The 17,262-nt window shown below is 45.0% G+C and overlaps 1 protein-coding gene across 6 annotated transcripts in view; it reads left to right on the top strand.

Annotated features, from left to right (window-relative positions):
* The window catches only part of ZZEF1 (zinc finger ZZ-type and EF-hand domain containing 1), a 128,116-nt gene that overhangs the window by 86,656 nt on the left and 24,198 nt on the right, over window positions 1-17,262 (top strand). For all 6 annotated transcript variants that reach the window (XM_033423178.2, XM_033423181.2, XM_033423175.2 and 3 more), the window contains exons 31-40: window positions 724-843; window positions 1,633-1,794; window positions 3,362-3,491; window positions 5,202-5,340; window positions 6,914-7,079; window positions 7,983-8,245; window positions 9,623-9,792; window positions 13,969-14,119; window positions 15,511-15,650; window positions 15,984-16,261. In XM_033423178.2, coding sequence (XP_033279069.2) covers window positions 724-843; window positions 1,633-1,794; window positions 3,362-3,491; window positions 5,202-5,340; window positions 6,914-7,079; window positions 7,983-8,245; window positions 9,623-9,792; window positions 13,969-14,119; window positions 15,511-15,650; window positions 15,984-16,261 — 1,719 coding nt within the window. The remainder of the gene's footprint in view (window positions 1-723; window positions 844-1,632; window positions 1,795-3,361; window positions 3,492-5,201; window positions 5,341-6,913; window positions 7,080-7,982; window positions 8,246-9,622; window positions 9,793-13,968; window positions 14,120-15,510; window positions 15,651-15,983; window positions 16,262-17,262) is intronic.

The following is a 17,262-nucleotide window of genomic DNA, read 5'->3' as shown; positions in this document are numbered from 1 at the left end:
TTGCTAAGGTATGATTATGGTGACGGGCCATGGAATTGAAGCTGAGTACAGGGCAAAGAGAAAGCCTGGCGGCAGTGGTGGATAGTCAACGTGAGGGAGCGTCATGGCTTGGGGCTCCCTGGGATTGGTGGGAGTTGCAGTGTAGGTGAGCAGGGTGAGAGGTCAGTCAGAGCAGGATGCTCTGAAGTCAGGATTTCAGAGGTAACGCCATTACTGTGGTGACAAGGTCAAGGAAATGACCATCAGACGGGGATGGCAAAGGGGCTGGAGGAGAAGATCGCTGGAGGTGAAGATGGCAGAGGATCCAGAGACGGCAGAACTGGGGCATCATTCCCATGGATGTTGGAGTCTCCAAGGTGACAAGGATCAAGGTCGGAAGGACTCTAAGCTTGGCACGGAAGTCGTCACTGAAGGGAGGCAGAGGGGTGGGCGTGACTGTGTGGAGAGGATTAACTTTGGTAATTTGTGACGAATACTTAACATGGTACCAGGCGCTCAGGTAGTGGTGGGAAGGTTGGGTTTTATAATAACAAAGAAAGGTTAGTAATTGTCATCTCTATACTCCTGGTGGGCAACCTTCTTGATCCAAGCAGATGAGTCACTTGCTGTTTTGTCTGTTACTTTCTGAAGTTATGTTTTTATTAAGTTTCTGTGCCACTTCGTTAGCAATTAAGTGATTAATGTTCTGGCAATTAAGTGACTGGTAATTTCTTCTGTTTCTAGTTATTTTGGACACCTGGAGGGCTGTGGTGCAGATCTACACAAAGAAATTCGAGACACTTACTATCAGTTTGTTCTGTTTTTGGTCAAAGCAGTTAAAGGGTTTAGTAACATAAACGACAGGTACGGGATAATTTTATGATTTCTAGAGAAAAAATTATTTGGTTTTTCTGATTTTTTAAAGAAATACATGTCCACTGTTAAAAATACAGAAAAGCACAAAGAGTAAAATAAAAATAACCCCTAATCTTACCGTCTAGAGCTAATTGCTAATGTTAACTTATCAGTATATTTTCTCCCAGCCTTTTTTCTATATGGTGTGTACAGTTTTTTAAAGTGGATGGGTTTTGGTTCATCTGAAAATTTGTAACCTGTTACTTTCAGTTTTAAAAACTTGAATAGACAATTTGCTGTACACCTGAAACTAACACAACATTGTAAATCAGTTATATCCCAATAAAAATTAAAAACAAACAAAACTTGAATAGAAAGCCATTCCCCGGTCTCCTCCATAGTAAGTGGTTTAGACATAAACCTTAAATCAAATGGTTTTTCTCTACATCTGAGCTGTATAACCTAGGCTAATTGGGCCTGGCCCTGACCTTGCTGTTTATCAGAGGTGAGTTTTACTACTCAGTCCTTTACCGTAAAGTGTCCCCTGTGGTAGTCCTAGCAGGGTGGAGACCTTTCTCTTTATGCTTTCAGAACTCTTTTGCTTAATCTGTTGTTTGAAGAAGGTTTATATGGAGTCTGAGAAATTGGCAAAGAGATTATAAGGAACCCAAACCAGCAATCTGGCGTTCCCTTCTGTTTTCCACTGACAAGCACACCAGGCCTCTGATTCACATTGTTTCTGTTGTCTCCGTGGATGATGGGCAGCTTTAGTAACTTTCACCTTCGTGGCCTCTTCAGGTCCTTGCTGCCTGCCTTGTCCTGCGTCCAGACGGCCCTGCTTCATCTTTTGGATATGGGCTGGGAACCCAGTGATCTCACCTTCTTTGTTGACATTCAGTTACCAGATCTCCTCATGAAAATGTCACAAGAAAATATAAGTGTCCATGACAGTGTGATCAGGTAAGGACACAGTCCTGCACTCTGCAGTTCCTACAGTAGCTAATCAAGTACAGGGATCGTAGCACATTCAGAGCTCGGGCCTGGAGCTAGACTTTCTGGGGAGTATCCTGGCTTTGCCACATACTAGCTGGATGACCTCGGGCAACTTTTTAAACTCCTTTGTGCCTCAGTTTCCTCATCTTTAGAGCTGGAGGTAATAACAGTACCTACCTCAGGATTGCTGCGAAGAATGAATGAGTTCCATTTCTCAGTGTTTAGCAGGTATCTGGTGCATGGTGTTGTATATAAAGTGGTGGTGGTGGTATTGTGAACTCAGCATGAGTTTTCTCCTCATTTTTGGAGATCCTCATATAGCTTGTTGAATTGGAGAATCTTTTTCTGTTGTTGTTGGTGGTGGTGTGTGTGTGATTTTTAGCCACTATAACCTCTTGCACATTACAAGGACTTAAGGTATGAGGGGAAAAAATAGTATGCAAAGTTTTCTTTTTTTTTCTTTGCACTTCTCATTCCACTTACCCATTAATCACTCATGTCTGTAGAAAAGAAAGAAGAGAAAGGGGGAAGAAGAGCAAGAGGAGATAATTAGGAGGAAATCAGTGAATGAATCAACATCAATTTTCACTCTCTCAGGAGAGATATCCTGGGAAAAGGACATAGAATTTAAGCGTTCTCCTTGTTTACAAACCGCAGCCATTGCCCTGCTGTCAGAGGGAACTCTTTGTGGAGGGCTGGGACACAGCAAGGAGGAGGAATGGGTGGGGCACCAGCTTTCTGGCTCTTCAGCCATCAGTCTGCTTCTTGTTTCAAGCTTCGCCTACTCCTCCGTGACCCAGTCCTTGGGAGTAGGGACCGCACCTTCCTCACCGCTCCCCATAGCACCCGGAGCAGGCTCAGTCTGAGTAGGCCTGAAGTCAGTTTGTTGGAACACGTGAATGAACAAATGTGTATTTGTTGGTTGGTAGATGTTTTGCATTTGCTGTCGAGCAAATAGTTGTGTATTTAAAATTCCGGTTGCTGAAACAAACTGTAAACTGAAATTATGGAAATCTGTAATTTTGCACCTAAAAGGAGTCCCTGAGATTATCTATTAGAAATGAGGAAACTGAGGACCAGGGCTGAGTGCTGTGTCCAGGTCTTACAGCAGCCAGTGGGAGAGCTGAGGCCCCAGGGTCTCCTGACTCCCTTCTCATGCTGCTACCACTAGGGTGTGCTGAGCATGTCCAAATTGGACTTTTTTTTTTTGCTTTATTTGGCTCCAGTGCCTGGCACATAGTAGGTTCACCACAAATGGTTGTTGAGTGGGATTATGCCATGTAGGTACAACCTTTCAAGCTCTAATTCCTCACCCATTGTAGTCTACTCTGGAAGGGGCTTCTCCCTTTTTATTGGTATATATCTATCAAACATCTGGCAAATCCTGGGGCTTTGAAAACCAAATTGACCTCTTCCCTTCAGAAGTTTAAAAGTGCCTCGTGTGTTAGACCCATAGGACACAGAGTCTGCTAACAAGCACTTTCCTTGATTATTGGGAGAGGCATGCTTTTCTCTCTTTATGTCCTTCTTTCAGCCAATGGAGTGAAGAAGATGAGCTTGCTGATGCCAAGCAGAATTCAGAATGGATGGATGAGTGTCAGGATGGCATGTTTGAGGCCTGGTATGAAAAAATAGCCCAGGAAGATCCAGAGAAGCAGAGGAAAGTAAGACCTCTCAACTAGAGTAACCTGAAGTGACTTGCTAGGAGTTTGGAGAGGAGAGTCTGTGCGGGGGAGTGCCAGCAGGCTGTCCCCTGAGAGGGCTCCAGGTGGCAGTCAGTACCTTAGTGAGTGGACATCACCCAGCCTAGTCTTTAACCTGAGGGGCCCTGAATCCTGACTTGACCACAGTCAGGTGGTGGTTCCCTCCCGTAGAACTAGATTCACAGGAAACAGGCTCGTGGGGCTGAAGTAAAATATTAGGTGCCAGTTTATTAATTTATAGTGAGAAATAGAATTGCTGAAGGCCCTGGATTCTGGTGTCCGTGGTACATTCTTTTCCTGTAGGCAAGCAACTTGGGAAGTCATGTTTCAATCAGAAGGTTGCCTGGTGAGCGTGGAAGCAGCCATGTGTGCCCAGAATCAGAGTTACATGATTCATATGTGTAGAGGCATCAGGCTCCCATAGCCTGCCATGTCCATCTCCACATTAGGGGTCTATCTGTCACCACCACATTATGCCAGGCATCTGCTGCTTCAGATGCATTCATTTTCTTAGTTTGTGTGCCTACTATGTGCCAGTTACTTTGCTCATTTGGCATCTCTGTGGTGCTTGGATGGAGCACACCAACTTGGCCTTTGCGATTTTTCTCTCTTGTATGTTAATACCTTATTGGGAGCCATTCTAAGGTGGCTTGGCATATTTGCTGTGCTATACTACTGTATGGTGACTTAGTGGTTTATTTCCCTTATTTCTAGGCCGTAAAGATAAAGCATACTGTAGCCTCCAGGGACTTCGCAGTAAAACAGTTTGTTTTGCTCATGAAATGGTGCCCTTACTCTTTCCCCAGAAAGTTTTTCTTCTTAAGTGCCAGCAAACAGTGCTTCTTTTGCAGTGTTTCCTGTATCTGTGAACACTACCCTTGTCCAGCCAAGTACTCAAGCCAGAAATCTGGATGTTGTTCTTGACCCTTCCCTTTCGCGGGCCCCTGTAACCAGTCAGCCCCCAAGGTTCCTCACCTCTGCCTTCTACTACCTCTCAGCTCTCCCACCTTCCACCATCTCACTTTTGGCCCAGTCCAGCCCTTATCACCTGTTGGGGGGGTGCTTTAACAGCTGCTGTCAGGGTCAGTCTCCCTGTCTCCAGTCTTGTCCTCTCTGATCCGTTCTCACTCAGTAACCAGAGGAGCTTTCAGAATGCTCAGTTACTCTTCTGTTTAAAACGTCTGTGACTCCTTAGACTAGCATCCCAGGCACTTGTGGTTTAACCTTTCTAACTTTATCTGGTTACCCCCCCTCCACGCTGTATTCTACATATGGAATTATTGCCAAGTTCATGAGCCCTTGCCTTGACCCTTTTGTGCCTCCTGTAGAACTTGCTATTGCTTTTATCGGGCGTGCCCACCACCCTTACCCCCACCCAGCTAATGCCTGTTTGCCCCTCGGGTCTCACCTGAGGAATTAGCACCTTTGAAAAACCTCCACGTGCCCTGTAAGCCTCCTGAAATTGTCTATCCAAGCCCCTGTCATACTGTATGCTGTCATCTGTTTGCTTCAGGGAATTCCCAAGTAGACACTAAGCTCCTACATCCCCTAATCCTAGCACCTAGTACAGTGCCTGGAATATTTTAAGTACATACTGAAAGATGGATTGATTACTGAATAGTGGCCACATTAAAAGTCTGTTGGTTAATTGTGTTTTATTTCATCTTATAGATGCACATGTTTATTGCTCGCTACTGTGACCTGTTAAACGTGGACATCTCTTGTGATGGGTGTGACGAAATTGCCCCCTGGCATCGCTACCGGTGTCTGCAGTGCAGCGACATGGATCTCTGCAAGACTTGCTTCCTAGGTAAATTTCACGGCCTCAGTGTGCCATACCCAAAAGGAATAAGCATTTCTATTTTCTGTGATCTTGTCATTTTTTAAACCCCACTGTACAGTAACAATACTGCCCCAGCAGTGTTCTCTGACTTGTTGGCGAATATGACCCTTATCTCCCCAACTGAATGATAAACTCCAGAGCTCTGTTATGTGATGTGTTGTCATCTTCTATCTTGCTGGGTATAGGCACTTGATAAACACTCAGCACCAATGAATGTACATTCAATTGAGTTTTCAGGAAATGATTTTGCCTTCTGAATCATGCAGTGTTTATAAGAAGTAAAATACACGCAAGCAAACTTCAGAAAGTCTTGAATCCTCTTAACTTGAAGGTGCTGAGATAAAGCAGGTTGTCAGTAGTAAGCAGTTGAATGCTCTTTGTGTGCATCACCCAGTCGAATAAGATACAGCCCCTGCTCTGGAAGCATTTATAGTCTCAGCAGGAGACTGGACCTGCTCACAAAATGTATATTCCAGGACAAAAGTGTACATGCTGAGTTACAGATGAGCAGTACAGATTGTTCTGGAAAAGTTCAGAAGTAGGGAAGGCTACCATTGCAGAAAGGCTTGTGGAGGAGATGGGATATGAATTCGTCTTTGAAGAAAGTTAGAACTGGGTGATGAAGGAAGCAGTGGAGAGTGTGTCGTCATCCAAAGCTGAGCAGGTCCAGGGACAGAGGAGTGAGCATATGTAGTGTGTTTAGACAGACTCTCCAGTGTCTGCCGCTGAGTGATAGATTGAGACAGGTTGGGTCCAGGTTGTAGGACTCAGAGATACCAGGCTCAGGAATTTGAATGAGTCTACAGACAGTGGGGAAGGTTTTTCAAGAATGGTGTTAACAGGACCAGAGCTGTGCTAGAGAAAGGGGGTTCTGTCCATGTAAGAGTTTCCTTTAGGAAATCAATCACAATAGTGACAAGGGGATTAGTGCCTGGACTGGGTTTCTGGCAGTGGGAACTGAAGTGGGTCAGAGGTAAGGAGCATTGAGCAGGTGTATGACGGGGCTCAGAAACCCATTGGACTCAGAGTAAGAAGGAGACCAGAGCTGTCAGTCTCCTTCGTGACTAACATTCTTTCTCACTCAGTGGGTCTGTGGTTATGGAGTCTGTTTTCATCTATGATTCGGGAATGAAAAAGTAAGAGCAAATACCTGATTACTTCTCAGTGCCTGTTAAGAAGAATACACCAATATTTGTTAGAGGAGAGGTCATGGGAGACAGCCCACAGATTGGTGTGTGGACTTGTGCTGCCAAATGGAGGTCATGATGGGATTGGTGACCTGTTTGATCAGACTCCATATTGTGCTGGAAAAGCAGGGTCCATGCACGGTACCATTGCTAAGATGTTCCATGCCAAGAACATCGTGCATATGCTAAGAGCCACCTGGGGAACCCTTGGTCTCCAGAAGATTCCTGTGGCCCGTGACGCCCCGATCAATCTGTTGGGAACAACCCTGCTTCTGGGGTTGGTTTGGGTTTGGAAACTAGCCCTTCTAAGAGCCCTTTGCCCAATTCACCTCACGCTGCTGTTTTCCCCCCAGGTGGGGTGAAGCCTGAGGGCCACGGAGATGACCACGAAATGGTCAACATGGAGTTTACGTGTGACCACTGCCAGGGTTTGATCATAGGCCGGAGGATGAATTGCAATGTGTGCGATGACTTTGACCTTTGCTATGGATGCTATGCGGCCAAGAAATATTCCTATGGGTATGTCTCAGATGACCTCTAGCCTGGTAAACTTTCCTTCACGTATTCCGTTGCCTTCTTTTTAATAATTAAAAAAAACCTTGCATTATAAAAAATGTCAAACATACCCACAAGTAGAGAGAGTAGCACAGCGAATCTTCACGTAACCATGACCCAGACCCAACAGTTAGGAGGATTTGGCTATGTGTGCTTAGCTTATTCTTTTTTTAAATTTTCCTTTGTTAAAGTATTTTAAAGCAAATTCCAGACCTTAAATCATTTCCTTCCTGCATACTTCATATCTGTCTCTAAAGATTATGGTCATTTTCTCATGTTGCCAAAATGCTATAACCACACCCTGCGAAACTTCACAATAAGGAATTCTTACTTCACCTGGTTTCCATAGACAGTCTTCTGGGGATTGTGAAATCCCAAAATGGAATGTGCAGTGTTTGTTCATTTTTCTGAAGAGAGGGCCCATACCCATCTTTAAAATTTTTTAATATAAATTTATTAATTTTATTTATTTATTTTTGGCTGCGTTGGGTCTTCGTTCCTATGCGCGGGCTTTCTCTAGTTGTGGCGAGCAGGGGCTACTCTTTCATTGCGGTGCGCGGGTTTCTCATTGCAGTGACTTAGGCGCGCGGGCTCAGTAGTTGTGGCTTGCGGGCTCTAGAGCGCAGGCTCAGCCGTTGTGGTGCACGGGCTTAGTTGCTCCATGGCATGTGGGATCTTCCCAGACTAGGGCTTGAACCTGTGTCCCCTGCATTGGCAGGCGGATTCTTAACCATTGCACCACCAGGGAAGCCCAGTCTTTAAATTTTCAATAACCACAGTCTTAGAGCTACCTGATGCCCAGTTGTGACCATGCATGTTGTGCATACACATGCCACTGTAGGCCTTAAAGATGTCTTGCCTTTGCAGCCACTTGCCTACCCACAGTATCACTGCCCATCCGATGGTGACCATCCGGATCAGCGACCGACAGAGGCTCATCCAGCCCTACATCCACAACTACTCCTGGCTGCTCTTCGCCGCCCTGGCTCTCTATAGCACCCACCTGGCCAGCGCTGAGGACGTGGATGGCGAAAAGCTGGATCCCCAGGCCCGCAGCAGTGCTGCCACTCTGCGGAGCCAGTGCATGCAGCTCGTCGGGGACTGTCTGATGAAGGCTCACCAGGGAAAAGGTAATTGTTCCTCATGCATGGAAACCAGACCACCCCTCAGCTGCTTGTGAAGCAACAGCCCCAGTGGAAGTGAAATGCAGTGCTCAGTTCAGAAGCAGTAAAACCCAGTTTTCCACAAGAGGTGCTCACCCTGGAGTGGAACCTAATTTTAAATCCCCAGATGCAGGACTTCCCTGGTGGTCCAGTGGGTGAGAATGCATGTTCCCAATGCAGGGGGCCCGGCTTCGATCCCTGGTCAGGGAACTAAATCCCACATGCTGCAACTAAGACCCAGTGCAGCCAAAATAAATAAATAAATATTTAAAAAAAAAAACATCCCCAGATTCATTTGAGAGAAATGTCAGCATTAAAGTAGCATTTAGTTTCTCTAAAATATTTCATGAAGATGTAAAAAAAATTAATAATTAAAACTCTTGATGTCCGGGGATGAAGTATTTAGTATTTGAATCCACCAGACTTAACTTTGCCAAAGGAATGCAGCCTTTTTTTAACCTGGAGTGCAAATCTACTTCCACACAACTGTGTTCTAGATGAGAGCTATTTATAACTAAAATAGTTTGATTAGGGACTTCCCTGGTGGTCCAGTGGTTAAGACTCTGCACTCCCAAAGCAGGGGGCCTAAGTTTGATCCCTGGTCAGGGAACTAGGTCCCACATGCCACAACTAAGAGCCCACATGCCACAACTAAGAGCCCGCATGCCACAACTAAAGATCCCGCATGCTGTAACTAAAGATCCTGCACACCGCAACGAAGATCCTGCATGCCACAACTAAGGCCCAGCACAGCCAAATAAGTAAATAAATAAATATTAAAAAAAAAAGTTTGACTAATGAAATATCTAGATGACTTTGAATCTACTGAGGGGTGCCAAGGAGAAAAATAATGTGAATGTTCAACTTCTGAGTAATTTAAACTCCTTTCAGAATAATGGACTAACTCCCCATTCTAATAAACATTAGGGAAATCAGACTTGGATGAAGTAGCAGGTGGGTAATACCGGTACTTCAGAGCTATTTTGTTATCTATTTGCCAGTGGAAATTTAGAAGTCTGGCTGTTTGGGGCTACTACAAAATTTTAATGTTCATGATTTTCTAAACAGACAATCCTATTGTATCTTTTGTCCTCTGTTGTTAATAAAGTACAAGTATCCCCCACTATCGAAACTTCCGGTGTCTGAAATCAGGAGCTGAGTAGATTTGGACAGCCATGGCAAGGGGGGTGGGAGGGTGGAAGGTTGGATGGAATACTCTTTGGTTCATTTCGTGGAGAACTCAGCCATGTATTTCCATATAGTAGCAAAGTGATTTATGGCATTTGCAGAGAATAATCCTTATTATAAAACTTTTAACCATTCTCTTATTTGCTTCCCATGTAGGTCTTAAAGCTCTAGCTCTTCTTGGTATATTGCCAGACGGTGACTCTACTTCAGAAAAGCAGGCCCCACCAGTCGCTGTGCCCACCCAAACATCAGAGGAGCAGCCAGAGAAAAAAGCCATCCAGGCTGCTGTGGAGCCAGCCGATGCAGGCCCATTTGTGCACCACAGTGTAAGTAACAATCCTTCCCTGGGCAGAATCACAGGTGAGCTCAGAGCTTTCACACGAGGGACTGGAACACAGAGGTTAACGGTATAGGCTCATGACCCAGATTACCTGGGTGCAGATCCTCTGTCAGACCTTGGGCACATCACCCGAATCTCTTCGCTTTGGTTTTCTCGTCGGTAAAAATGGAAGGATAATAATGATAATACCCATTCCTTAGGATTGTTGTGAGGATTTACATGCATTACATACATTGAATTAATGTCTATAAAGTGCTTAAAACAGTGTTCAGGAACTTCCCTGATGGTCCAGTGGTTAAAACTCCATGCTCCCAGTGCAGGGGGCCTGGGTTCAATCCCTGGTTGAGGAGCTAGATCCCGCATGCCGCAACTAAGATCCTGCATGCCACAACTAAGATCCCGCATGCTGCAGTGAAGATCCCACATGCCGCAACTAAGATCCTGCGTGCCACAACTAAGATCCCGCATGCTGCAGTGAAGATCCCACATGCCGCAACTAAGATCCTGCATGCCACAACTAAGATCCCACATGCCACAGCTGAAGAGCCCGCATGCCACAGTGAAAAGCCTGCATGCTGGAACGAAGATTTCCTCACGGAGCAACGAAGATCCTGCATGCTGCAACTGAGACCCGACACAACCAAATAAATAAATAGATAAATAAGTAAACATTTTTCTAAGAAAAGCAGTGTTCATAGTAAGTTCCCTGTCAGTGTTAATTACTCCTGTTTCCTGTCTCCTGTGGTTTTTATAAGAATTGAACAAGATTATGCACCTAAAGAGATTGGTTCCTGACCTATGGTGAACACTGTATATGTGAAACTATTTTTATATTCAGCCAACAAATAGGTGATACTAATTGCTTACTACTTACCAAGTAGTTTACATATGTAGTTTAGAGTAGTTTGCATATGCTTGTGTAAGTAGAAGAAAAGCCTTCCTGGATCCAGGTGGAACCTGTGACAGTGACATTAAGATTGTTCTGTGGAAGAGCAAGCAGAGCTTCCATGATGCTGCCTCCAAAGCTTGAGTTGGTGCTGTAAATGCCCCTGGCTTTGCCTCAAGAGCTGCTGCTGTTTCTGTCCTCTGTCTCTGTTGTGGAGGATCCCCATTTGGTGGTTATAGCTCACTGGGATCCTGTTGTCATTTAGAGGAAGGCAAAAGCAAAGGTAGCTGGCAAAAACTTGAAAATTCTATTAGCTTCATTCCGCCAGAGAGCCAGCACAGGACAAGTGACATAATAACCTTCAAGCCTGTTTTGACCACAAAACCCCTTCTCCAGGCAGCATCGTACCCACCCACAGATTATGGTGGGGCAGAAAGAACGTTATCAGCAGAGACAGGATAAATCAGCAGTCTTGTCTTCACCTTTGAGCCTGGGAATAATTGTATCTTCTTGTGAGCTCCCAGCATCTTATGCTACCCATCAGCACAGCGCTCCCCATGTATCTACTTATTCATTTATTTATATGAAAATGGACTCGGTGAATTTTTTTTATTCAATGGATTAAAATCTTTTACTTTTTATTACTTATTTTGATGCTCGTATTGTCCCGTGTTTGGCCAATGGAAACTTCCAGCTGGCTTTTGTGTCCTTTTGATATGTCTCCATTATTATTTGAGCACTTTCTTAATTTTTGATACAAAAAGATGTTTCAGGCTTATCTTAGGCTTTCCCTGCCTAGGGACTGGAATCACCCTTTTTCTAAGGATCTCCCAGGGCATTATTTTTATTCCTGAGGTGTCCCTACCTTTTGGGTCCTCTTCCCATCAGCAGCTGGGTATACCCAGGGTACCCTGCCTCTGCCTCTGGCTCTTAGTCTTCTCTCTAGCAAATTGAAGTTTCCAACACTATGCCCACAACAGAACCCAAACGTCCCCACTACAATGGCCCTAAGAACCATATCCTATTTGGGCCCTGAGTACAAATCACTTGTTTTTGAACTTCTGCACGTTTCTAGCCAATCCTAGGCTGTATTAAGGGTATTGTCCCTCCTTCCCTCTAATGTCTAGAGATACTTTTTGTTTTAAACAACTGAGAAAGCAGTCTCAGCCAGAGACATCATCTGTCTACAACGGCCTCTGGCCAGTAATGAGACCCTCTTGAGTGCCATGTGGTGCAACTGCAGTGGCTCTTTGGAGTCCTGTGATAACAGGAAGGAAGATCAAGACTAACATTATTAGCCAGAACTTTGGAATTATATTGTTTCCACAAAGGGCCACATAGTACAGAGAGTATAGTGTTGGAGATCTTTTCAGAGGGTACATTTTTAACAAGGCAGGTAGCTCTCCCAGTCTCGGTCCCCTTTTTGGACAATCTTTTTTTTTTCTATTAAATAACTGTATTTAAACTTACATAGAGATTGAGAAATCCAAGATCAAGAAACAAGTCAGGAACAGAGCTGGGAAAAAAGGTCAGGTCTATGGATCTCAGCTTCATAGGAGACAGAGAAGGTAGGGGACACGGTGGAAAGGAAAGGCACATTTGTCTTCATGTGGGTGAAGCTGATAATGTGTCGATTCATGATGTAGATGTGTTATCTTCCAAATGCAGAAAGCAGTTAGCTGACTTAACACAGGGAAAAACCGACAGTGACATGAGGACGGGGGAGGAGTCGCTAATTCGTGTCACGGGGGCAGGTATCTGTGTCACTGACTTTAATGATATTTTTGACTTGAACAGCCATTTTCTTTGTCTTTTCTTTGAAAACCTCATAGTCTTCAGGGCTCAGATCACGGCCTTTGGCAAGTGCCATCGTCAGGGAAGTCATGAATCTGTCCTCACTTGTGTTGACTAGAAAAATAATACATACCTTCCTGCGATCAGGAAGTGTGTATAAATAGTCCTTCCCTGAGTAGAGCATGCTGAACCAGGTAGCCACAGGTTTTTTTTGCAAGGAGGCTGAAGCTTTGACACGTACAATTAACCCTTCGATAAAAGGTGACTCCAATGTCACCATTGGATGACTCGTTAATAAGCAGAAGTTCATCCTTAGTGGTCCATTTTCACTTACCATGTTTTCATTGTTGGCAGCCAAGTAAATGGTACTCCAGTTTCCAGTCCACTCTTCAAGCACCCACATTTTCTCTTCCATTACCATTTCTTCTTCTGTATCTTGGGCAATACAGAGAATGCCTTAATTAAAAAAGTGTATTGTTGTAAAAATGTCGCTGATGGACTTGCTCGATGCAGGGTTAACACAAACCTCGGAAAGCTCCAGTCATCCTGTGGTCAAACAGAACTGGTGCTGTGATCAGTTTCAAGCTTAGATTCAAGTTCCATTCTGTCTTGGTTCCGTCGTGTGCTTCGGGCAAATCTCCTGGACAATCTTATAGCCACTTTCTTCTTGGGGTGTTGAAGGTAGGATTGATGTTGAGGTTACAGTATCTGGAGAAGGGAGGATAAGTCAGCTGCCGCTGGGAGATGTCAGGATCTTCTCATGAGTGTTTAGTGTTGGACAACGCTCCATCTTTGGCTCCAAAGTGTCCTGCAGTCGCAGACTCCTTGGAGCTAGGGTGCCTCCACCATGCACAGAAGGCTTCCTGCCTGGCCTGGTTTCCACATATAAGCCTGTGTGACAGCAAGGAAAAGTACCCTGAGGGCCCAGGGAGTGCAGGTGATTCTTGGGGTGACTCTGAGTGACTCCTAAGGAAATTCAGGTCAAGGACTGTCACCCTGCCAGTGTGGGCAGCTCACTGCCAGACCCCTGAGCCCAGAAAACCCTCCCAGCTCCAATGAGGGCCCCCTTTATAAGTCTCTCTGCCAAAATGGAATTCTCAAAGGTGTAAAGTCAGCTTACTGTGCTAGAAGGAAATCCACACCTTTGTTTTTTTTCTTTTTCCCCAAGAGAAGAACTGTCTATACCTGGCTTCTGGAAGATAAATAGAATGTGTTAGAGGTTTGTACCAGAGCCATTGCTTATGTGACTGCAGGCTCTGACAGAGCGGCATTTGGAAGGTGTTGGGGGGATGTGATGCAGTGATTACTGTCTTAATTAGAGTACAGATTTATCATCAGAAACGAGGGGCATTCTCTAATTCAAAAGTATTTTTGTTTGTGAAGACTGATTGGCTAGTGATTTTAAAAGTTGTATTAGATTAACAAGTAAAGTTTTTTAAGAAAGAAACCTTAATTCTTTTACACTCACCATTTTGTTTTTAGGGGAAGAGGGATGCCCCTAAGGAAGTCAGACCTTTAGACTGCAAGCAGAGGAGCAAGGCAGGGGGAGCTGCATCGTTACTGAAGGGTCCTTCCTGCCAGACGCAGATTTCAGACTCACCTGCAGATGCCTGTGCACCTACAGAACTTCCAGGTAAAGACTCTTTGACAGTTACCTTGATCTCTTTCATCTTAAAGTGCACGCATACCCGTCCCTGACTTACTCCTTGCACCCAAGGGTGCATGGTTTCTCAGTTCTACATCAGATGGTACTGATAACACTTTGAAAGTCACCTTTTCTTCATCTTGCCTGCTTTCCTACCTTGTTTATTCCCTAATTTACTGAGTGCCTTCTATGTGCCAAGCACTGTGCTAGGCCCTGGGGTTGAAACAGGGACCAAGTCAGACAGATAGACACATAGCTCCTGCCCTCACAGTGCTGACAGTCTGGGAGGGTTTAAGACAAAGGTGTGTGTAACTGATTTGAGCTGGGATGTGATTCTGTCCAGGAGAGAGACCCAAGTGGGTGTTAGCGGTGATGGGTGTGTAGCTGGAACAGGTTGTGTCAGTGTAAAGCCCTTGTAAATAAGGCCTGCACGGGACCTTCAATGTGCTGAGATCTACTGGGGGGAAGGGCATTCAGGGCAGAAAGAACTACACGAGCAAAGAAAGGCCCCAGAGTGGGAACCCCCAGAGAATCCAGGCAGTCCCTTGGGGGGCAGGTGTGTAGGGAGGGAGTGGAGCACTGGAAGGTGGAAGTGGAGAGGGGCTGTGCACTCTGCTGTGGAGGCCCTCGGACATCTGCTGGGGATGGCAGCGCAAGGTCAGGGCTGTTTCAGGGCAACTGAGGAGCCAGGAGTGGGGGCGCTGTGGGCAGAAGGAGCGCGGCAACAACGTCAGCCCAGTACAGGACGGCTCGGGGAGGCGGGATCCTCCCCACACGGCCGCTCTGTGACAGGCAGGGGTGAGCACCGGCATCCTGCCCCGTCCGTGGGGCCAGCTCTCAGATGGGGCTGACGCTTATCTCTGCAGGGCCTATAATTCTAAGGTCCAGAAAACAGTTTGACTCCATGTCAATCCAGGTCATCAAAATCCACTCTGGTCTGATTCCATCTGAGGAGCAGCATCCTGGTTCACATACAGTTTATTCATCCATCAAGTATTTATTGAATAGCTGCTGTGCTCCAGAAACATTTCTAGGTGTTTGTGATACATCATTGAAAAAAACAAAAATCTAGAAGGGAAGCCAGACAGTAAACAATCAATATCAAATAATATGGTGCGTTAAAAGGTAATTAAATGCCATGAGCGCAGAAGAGCAGGGGAATGGAGAGCACAGAGGGGTTGGGAGAGATCGGAGGGCAGGCTCAACCTTAAACCAGGGTGATCAGGACAGACCTCCTTGAGTAAGACGTGTTCAGCAATAGGTTTTTAAAGTCCCAGCTTGATTCCGTAGTGGCACAGGAACAGTGCAGTGGTTTACTTGCCTCTTCATACACATATAGAACCCGGCAAAATCTCAAAGCTTGGTGTTTTACAACTCAGATGCTGAAAATGCAGAAGCATCATCTCAGAAGCCCATCGAGGAAAAGGCAGTTACTCCAAGCCCTGAGCAGGTGTTTGCTGAGTGTTCCCAGAAGAGGATTTTGGGATTATTAGCAGCCATGTTACCTCCCTTAAACTCGGTAAGAGACAAATTGGCATTTAAAAAAAGGGGGGGTGGGGTGGGTGGTGTTATGCATAGAAAAAATTTTTGGAAAGTCATATGCTGAAATTAACTGTTAATTGCAGTCATTTGTGTATCCCTGGGGTAGGATTATAAATTACAAGAGGATTGTAAGATGATACCTGAGAATGTTTATTTCACAGTCTATTGTCCCTAAGCCATTTGTGAAAGACACTGCATAATTCCTTTGGCACCAGGCCAGTTATAAATAATATATGAAGGAGATGGAGTGGTTAGTTGGTGTGGTTACAGAGATTTTTGTATTGAACAGATTCTTCTCCTCTCTCGACAGGATCCCACAGTCCCCCTGATAGACCTGGAGCACGTGCTCCCACTCATGTTCCAGGTCGTCATCTCAAATGCAGGCCACCTGAATGAAACGTATCACCTCACCCTGGGTCTTCTCGGCCAGTTAATCATCCGCCTTTCACCAGTGGAGGTAGATGCCGCAGTGACCAAGGTCCTCTCGGCCAAACACAACCTGTTTGCAGCAGGGGACAGTTCCATTGTGCCAGATGGCTGGAAGACCACCCACCTGCTCTTTAGCCTGGGAGCTGTGTGTCTGGACAGGTAGCCGCCCTCACTGTGCCCCACCTTGGTGTTCATTTACTTAGGTCAGTGATCTGGCTGTTGATTAATTTCAGCGTGCTTCGCTGCTCTTGTCTAGGGATCTTTTGTGAGAGTGGAATTTGTTTTATTAGCAACACTGTCAGCCGACATTAAAACTGCACTTAAAACCCACATTAAGACAGCTGTACAGTCTGGGCACTCTCTGGTGATACATATTCTGGTTTGTTCTTTCCTGAGAGTAATAAGTGTAGGCTTTGGGGTTGAAGAAAATAGATCTATTTTCATTATATAAAAGTAACATAATCAAAATACCAAATTTGGAAAACCAAAATGAGGGGGAAAAATCACCTTGCCTTGTACCACATCAGTGCATCTGGTGCTGTTTTATTCTCCCCACTGCCACCACACTGCTTGCAGGATCTCAGCTCCCTGACCAGGGATTGAACCTGGGCCATGGCAGTGAAAGCCCAGGATCCTAACCACTAGGCCACCAGGGAACTCCCTGGTGCTATTTTAGTATACATTTCCTGTGCGTTTTTTTCTGTACGTGAATGTGAGTGTGCACAAGTGCACATGGTGCATGACCTTTTATAGAGATTTTTAAAAGCATAGCTGTAGACTTGAGTATATAAGTAACAAATCTTGATATCCCCCCCACACACACTTATCATTATATGAAAAGCATCATTCTGGTAGTTTGTTTGTTTGTTTTGTTTTTGACTACATTTATTCCAGGAAATCAAGGAGGGTTTACAGTTTTAAAATCACTACGTTAACAACAACCAAAATGGGAGTGAGGGAGTACAATGTGATCATATCAACCAGTGAAGACAAATCATTTGATAAAGCACAACAATGTATTCATGATTTAAAGAAAAAAAGAATAGAGGAGTAGGCTCCTGATCAGTTAAGGAGTTGTCTAACATTCTGGTAGTTTTTAAATTAATATAATAAATGGCTCATTGGCATGCTTCTGGGTCTGCCTTTGAGTGTGGCGACCT

The sequence above is a fragment of the Orcinus orca genome, chromosome 19 (assembly GCF_937001465.1).
Source record: "Orcinus orca chromosome 19, mOrcOrc1.1, whole genome shotgun sequence".
In the NCBI taxonomy this organism is placed as follows: domain Eukaryota; kingdom Metazoa; phylum Chordata; class Mammalia; order Artiodactyla; family Delphinidae; genus Orcinus; species Orcinus orca.
The sequence above is the reverse complement of the archived record's forward strand: the minus strand, read 5'-3'. Positions and strand labels throughout refer to the sequence as shown.